Genomic DNA, 7253 nt, shown 5'->3' on the forward strand with positions numbered 1-7253 from the left:
AGCAGCTGCCATAATACTGGCAGGATGAATGGGACAGAAGGTATCAATTTTTACGTGCCTATGTCCAACAAGACAGGGGTGGTGCGAAGCCCCTTTGAGTACCCCCAGTATTACCTTGCCGAGCCCTGGAAATACCGCCTTGTGTGTTGCTACATCTTCTTCCTCATCTCCACCGGTCTGCCCATCAACCTCCTCACCCTCCTGGTCACCTTCAAACACAAGAAGCTCCGGCAGCCTCTCAACTACATCCTGGTCAACCTGGCGGTGGCTGACCTCTTCATGGCCTGCTTTGGCTTCACCGTCACTTTCTACACAGCCTGGAATGGATATTTTGTCTTCGGTCCCGTTGGCTGTGCCGTGGAAGGCTTCTTCGCCACGCTGGGAGGTAATGGCTGCAGAGTGGGATGTGGGAGTGAGGCTGGGCAAAGGGTGGTCTTGCTTCTTTATAGGGCTTTAGAAACCCAATCCCGTACCTCGTGGGGCTGATGAGATGGCCTTGGCTGCATGGGGCAGAGCTCCTCATGCAAGGTGCTTCTTCCCTGTGGCTAGAAGATGGAAAAGATTCATGCAAGCTTGATCTTGATGTCGAGAAGCACCCATCTCACCACTATAGCACGATCACTGCAAGGAAATGGGAGGGGTCCTGGTTTGCAGAATTAAAGCTGGGGTTGTTTGGCCAAGCTGCCCAGCATGAATCCAGGGGTCTTGGATCTAAGTTGCACAGCTAGCAAAGACCTGCTGGGGATGACCAGCCAATGTCCTGGAGTCAACATCGTGCATCTTCACCGCCTTGTTCCAAGGTGAAGCATGTGGTAGGATTCCAAGGGGAAAGAGATATCCCAGAGTGGGAAAGGGACCACAAGGGAATGGGTGTGGAGAGCAGGACTGCAGGACAAGGAGAGTGGTGACAGCTCATCTCAGGGCAAAAAGAAGCTGAGGCAGCCCCTACCAGAAGAGGAGAGCAGCAGCACAGAGGGCAAGGAGGATTCCAGGTTTAGCAACAGCTGCTCAGCTCAGCCCCACTTGCATTTGATTTAGTTGGTCTTGGGAGCTTCCTTGTTCTCTCAGGGACACGAGTGTAGCTACCGCTTGTTCCTTCAGAAAGCCCCTCTGCAAAACAGAAAAGATTCACTTTGCACCCCCGGCCCACACAGCCATCCAGGCCCACACAACACCTTCTAATTTATCTGACAGCTGCAAATCTTTGTGCAGAGACTCACAGCCTTAACTTAACTTTTTTTTCCCCTAAATGGGATATTTCCTGCAATGATGCTGGTCTGAACAAAAGATGGATATTCTGTTAGGCAAAACAAAGCAAGGCGTCCTGATCAAAGCCAAGGACCAGGGAGTGGTTTGTCTTGGATGCAGGAGACCATATGGGTCTGCACCATCTCCAGTTGTGAAATCCTGCATTACTTACACTTCCAATTTTCCTAGCTAGTAAAGAGGAGGCTCCTAAGCACAGGGAGGAAAGCTTGATGGGAAGCAGTCACTGAGCAGCAGGTCTCCAGCGAATCCTAGCACAGGGTGTAGTTATCAGCAGATTATCACAGCTGGGGGCATTAGCAGGCTTACAGCACCGACTAAACGCTTCCAATCCCCTGAAGTTTAATTATCCCTTATAAATACATGTGCATGCATGCCCACCCACACAACCACCCCCCGGTTCAGCACTGGTGGAAGACTCATGAAATACACATCGAAAGGCACCAACAGGTTTGGACACATCTGGTGTCTTTACCGGAAATTACACTTCCTTACACCCAGGTGGAATTTTCTCTGTTGATTTTTTAAATGATTAAAACACCACAGTGATCCCCTCCTCCATCACCAGCATCCCACTGAGGAGCAGATACTCCTCTCAGCTCCCAACCTTCTGCACGTTTGCAATAGATTCTCAGTTATCTAATAGGATGCTGGTTATCTGATCCCAATCTCCTCCTCTCTTTACTGTGCCTGTGAAGGGAAGACCAAGGCTGGAGGAGCTCTCACCATCACCAAGCCCTCTCTCTTTCCACCTCTCCTGCAGGCCAGGTTGCCCTCTGGTCCCTGGTGGTCTTGGCCATAGAGCGTTACATCGTTGTCTGCAAGCCCATGGGAAACTTCCGCTTCTCTGCCACCCATGCCATGATGGGCATCGCTTTCACCTGGGTCATGGCCTTCTCCTGTGCTGCTCCACCCCTCTTTGGCTGGTCCAGGTGAGTCGGGGTACACAACCACGTTGGTGGGACAGGAGGTGTGCTTATGGACTTCCCGGGCTTCACTCAAACGGCAATGGAGTGTGACAGGGAAGTGTGAGCTCAGACATAAGACTCATGAGGGCTCGGAATCTCCAGCTGCAGCAGCCCCCCATGCCCTGCCCTGAAGGGCTTCTCTAGGCACTGCTCATCCCATCCATGCTATGAAGTGTCCATTTCTCCATGCGGATCCTAAAGGGTGTTTGAGTTACCAGCCCAGTGGACAAGACAGCTCTGAGCAAACCTGATTCATCCTGCTGCCCCAGCATTGCTGCTGGGAGCTCCGCAGGACTTTTCTCATTATTTCTGCTGTGCTTTCCCTGCATCCCATCCATCCTTCTCCCAGCATTGCAGTGAATTTCACTCACACTTGCACACATCTGGCTCCTTCAGGCCCCCACATCCCCTGCCAGGATGCATCACTCAGTGCACAGGGGAGGAATAAGTTGGAGGTGATTACTCTAATGCTGCAGCTCCAGCCCCAGCCAGTACCCTACAGCAGAGCTCCCTGCAGGACATAGTGAGCCCCTTCCACTTCCTTGGGCATGGGCAGGAGGTAGCTCTGGGGCAGCAAAGTCCCGCCACCACAGGCCTATGATGGGACAGAGGCAGACAGCCCCTATCCGGCCTTGGGTCGGCATCCCTGGCCAGGCAGGTCGTTGGCTGAATTGCAGTGTACCCTTAAGCCAGGGCTACAATGACATGAGCCCAACACAACTGCAGGGATTGAGCTCCTGAGAGCTCACCCCAGTGAGCCAGCAGCTCCCATCCCTGCTCAGCATCCCTCCATCTGCAGAGGGAGCGAGCAGGTGGCTCCTGGCAGGCAAGTGCTCAGCCACGTAGGAAGGAAATAAATAGCCTGCTGCCTGTGGGAGGAAGCAGTGTCACAACAAAACGATGCTGCGCACCCAAGCGCAGTGTGTCAGCGTGGTTCAAGCCATGGGATCTGTGCTGCAAAGCCAGCAAGGGCAGGAGCATGGGACAACGAGCAGGGTGCAGAGAAGAAGCCAGGGAGCAGCTCCCACGTGCGCCATTCTGGGAGCAACCTCATCCCTGGGGCAGGTGGTCCCAGGGTAGAAACCTTTTGTTGTCCTCAGGGAGGATCCTGGTGATGGTCTGAACATTTCTTGCTGGCAGGTACATGCCGGAGGGGATGCAGTGCTCCTGTGGCCCCGACTATTACACCCACAACCCTGACTACCACAACGAGTCCTATGTCATCTACATGTTTGTCATCCACTTCATCATCCCAGTCGTGGTCATCTTCTTCTCCTATGGGCGCCTCATTTGCAAAGTCCGAGAGGTAAAACCCAGAGCCGGGGGCAGAGAGGTGGATGGGGAAAGGGTGGGCAGAGCAAGCAGGGATGGTTGTGTGGAGCCATGGGGGAGTAAACCGGAGGGCTGCCCCTCACTGCTCCACACCTGCAGGCAGCTGCACAGCAGCAGGAGTCAGCCACCACCCAGAAGGCAGAGAAGGAGGTGACACGGATGGTGATCCTGATGGTGCTGGGCTTCATGCTGGCCTGGACGCCCTATGCTGTAGTGGCATTTTGGATCTTCACCAACAAGGGAGCAGACTTCACCGCCACGCTGATGGCAGTGCCTGCCTTCTTCTCCAAGAGCTCCTCTCTCTACAACCCCATCATCTACGTCCTCATGAACAAGCAGGTGAGATGTGCTGGGGCACGACCCCTCCCCTGCCCTGGGCTCTTGTGCCCATGGGCACCTCGATCCCTACCAGCTGCATCTCAGCCTGGGGAGCAGCAGAGCTCAGGGCCGCTGGCAGTTCTCAGCCCCACAGCACACCCTCACAATCCTCGAGTGCTGACACTCTCCTTCTATCTTCCCAGTTCCGTAATTGCATGATCACCACCATCTGCTGCGGCAAGAACCCTTTTGGTGACGAAGATGTCTCCTCCACTGTATCCCAGAGCAAGACTGAGGTCTCCTCCGTCTCCTCCAGCCAAGTTTCACCTGCATAGACCATGGACAGTTTGAACTGGGTGACGGCCGAGCTCGGGGACCGAGACATCCCCACACCCACAACCACGTCCCACTCAGTCTCTCCCCTGTACGCTGCAGCCCTCCCCCGCTGTCCTGCATGCTCCTGCCTGGCAAAGCAGCTGTGCATGTGCTGCTGCTGCTACATCTCTTGTCCCCACCTGTGTTGTCCCCCTGGTGCAAACATGGCCCTTTGAGCTCTCCCACAGCCCTTCCTCTGAGCACTGCACAGCCTGCTCATTGACACTGTGCTAAATCCATCCTGGCACAAGAACATGGGAAGGGGGGAAAGAGAAATCCCAGGTTGTTATGGGGAGAATGGGGAGTGCCTTTGTAGCACCTGCTGGTCCAGAGGGGAGAACTGAGTCTCTGGCCCAGGCTGTGTATGCAAACACCTCTCCCAGGGTTCCCACTCGCACATGCAGAGCTGCAGGGTGGGCAGCAAGGAGGAGCAATACTTCTCCCACCAAGGCGCCACATCCATCCCATGTTCTTCACCCTCTATAGCATCTCTGCAGCACCAAAACCCAGCCAAATCCCTTCTCCAGCTCCTGGGAGCTGCTCCGCATTTGGGGATAGTCCCTACCCACCCCAAGTGCCAGCAGAGATCCCTGCTTGTTCGCATCACACTGCAACAGCAGTGGGAAAACCTGAACTTGAATGTTGTCCCCCCTGCTCCCCTGTTAGCGTCCCCCTCCCCCTGGTGCCCAAGGGAGAGTCTCATTTCCAAAAAATACAAAGCATACAAAGACAGCACCACCGCAAACCCCAGCAGCACAGCTCTGTGCCCACAGTGCTCCCAGCTGCCCCATCCCAGCACCTGAGGATCCATCCCTGCGGGGCTGCACATCCCACTGACGGCACCGCCGGCAGCAATCGATACCCGCGGTCTTTATAAATCAATATAACAAATGGAGCTGTGAGAGGGCTCTGCTTCAAGCCCGACTCCCTGTATCCCCAAGACAACACTGTGGATATATATATTTTTGTCTTGGAACCTGTAAATATTTGCTCGCATCCTTTGAAGTCTCTATCTTTCTTGGCCCTTTCCTTCTCCCAGCTCTGAGGCACAGAAACTGTCTCTCACCTTGGCTGCAGCTGGACACGCACCGCCAGCCTTGGAGGGTGGCACCAATCCCCAACTGCTTTCCTGTACATATTTTATAAATAAATAACATCGTGTCAGCACAAGGACTTCTACAGCTGAGAAGTAGGGATTAAAAAAAATAGGAAATAAACAGAAGCAGCACGGAGAAAAATAAAGATGCTCAGTCCTCGTCTTTTCTCTTTGGGCTGCACTGATGAGATGTTGATGTCTGGCCAGCAAGTCGCTGTGCTGCTGCTGGAGATGAGCCTGGAGCTCATCAAAAGCCAGGAAAAGGGGATCTGTGGGGTACTGAGCCCAGGTCACAGAGCTGAGACCAGTGATCATCCCCACTAATGTAGTGGTTCTATTAGCACCAAAAGGGTTGAAGGCAATGAGAGGCATGGGGAGGGCAGAGAGTAGCTGTATCACAGCTGGGGGCAGAGCTGCTCACTGCCCAGTCCAGCAACAGCCATCATTTTTTTCCCTTTCGTGTTTAAGCATCCCTCACATAGCCTTTAAATAAAGCCTCATTGGGGTGCTTTCTGCAGAGTACGAGTTCCCCTCTCCTCAGGGCTCTTAGAGTCAGCAGCATTAACAAATGGGCAGACAGGGAGAAAGTGTTCCCTTTGTCAGGGAATTTGTAACCACGGGTGATGCCAACTGCACCCGCTGCCCACATCCACCCCCTCCTTTCATCATGCCCCTTCCCACACATTTTTCCTATTCCTTTGGTCCAAATTAACCCAAACCCGTGGGAAGCCCAAAGCTTGTCCCCTGGGCACGGATGCAGGAATAGAAGCTCTGAGCACAGCTGTGCCCCCAGCCCCAGCTCCCCCTGCACCCAGCAGGACCCTGTCTGCATCAGCCCAGCATCCAGGACGCAGCACAGGGAACGCTGCAGCAGTGGGTCTCAGCACTGATAGCTGTGCTGAATGGCTCATCTCTCTGTCCTGGCTGTTGGGACCCTCTTTCATTGCACCACCACAGCACCGTTTTCTTCTGTGAGGTGAGGGAGGAGGGGTAGAAGCACGGCAACTGTTTTACACGTGGCAAGCAAAGGAAGCCCACTTGGCATCATCCCACCTGTGGATTTCTGCAAGCAACGTGCTTGGGAACACAGCCCTCTGTAGGCACACAGCCCTTTGCTCCTGGGCTCTCATGTCTTGCTTTGTATAAAACATTGCATCTTTCGGTGACCGCTTCTTTGTGCAGTGATGCTGGGAGGATGGGAACTGGGGAGGGAGAGCAGCCCACGGAGCAGGGACACTGCTGTGGTGGTCTGAGGGTGTGCAGAAGAGGAAGAACAGATCACCCTGCAATGGTTCTGCTCACGGTGCTGCAGCTGGCCGGGCAGCAGCAGATGCTTGCAGCCATGCCTCCTCTCGCCAGCTGCTTTACCAGATGGGCAAAAGCTTTGCAAAAAGTTAGGTTTTCACTTTGTAGTTCTGTTTTGTTTTCAAACCCTGCAAAGCCAGCAGAGGTCACAAGCACGTGGCCCATCCCTGCAACCAAAGAGGTGCTTGGCAGTGGCAGATCTCCTTAGCAATAGCTGTGCCTCCTTAATGCACCCAGCCCACTGCTCAGCTCTCCCTCAGAAAATCCCTGCAAACACTCCAAGCATCCAGCCTGCAGCTCTGCTTTCCCCAGGGCATGGCAATTTGGCTCAGAGTGCAGCAACCACACAGCCTGCCCCAAGAAAGCAAGGCCTCCCCTATAGCCTTCGTGGATCCAATCTCAGTGCCTGAAAGCATCCAAATGAGAGCAGGTCTCCATTTCTCCTTCCCCACACTTTGTTTTAAACACCATTGGAGGTGTGAACTCATAATTTTCCCGCAGCCACGCTCCCCTCATTCATCAGATCCAGGGGCTCTTAGAGATGTTCTTTATTGATCCAGCACTTACTTATATGTGAACAATAGGAGAAGATG

At 53.9% G+C, this 7253-nt stretch overlaps 1 protein-coding gene across 1 annotated transcript; it reads left to right on the top strand.

The window, feature by feature from the left end:
- Positions 1 to 24: 24 nt before the first annotated feature.
- LOC306955139 (green-sensitive opsin) lies at positions 25 to 4219 on the top strand (the record flags this gene model as incomplete). The annotated part of the gene is made up of 5 exons (XM_079546378.1): positions 25 to 385; positions 2030 to 2198; positions 3375 to 3540; positions 3666 to 3905; positions 4088 to 4219. The coding sequence occupies 5 exons, from the start codon at positions 25 to 27 to the stop codon at positions 4217 to 4219; spliced, it is 1068 nt and encodes a 355-aa protein (XP_079402504.1).
- Positions 4220 to 7253: the final 3034 nt, after the last annotated feature.

Source organism: Tetrao urogallus, assembly GCF_951394365.1.
Source record: "Tetrao urogallus genome assembly, chromosome: 24".
In the NCBI taxonomy this organism is placed as follows: domain Eukaryota; kingdom Metazoa; phylum Chordata; class Aves; order Galliformes; family Phasianidae; genus Tetrao; species Tetrao urogallus.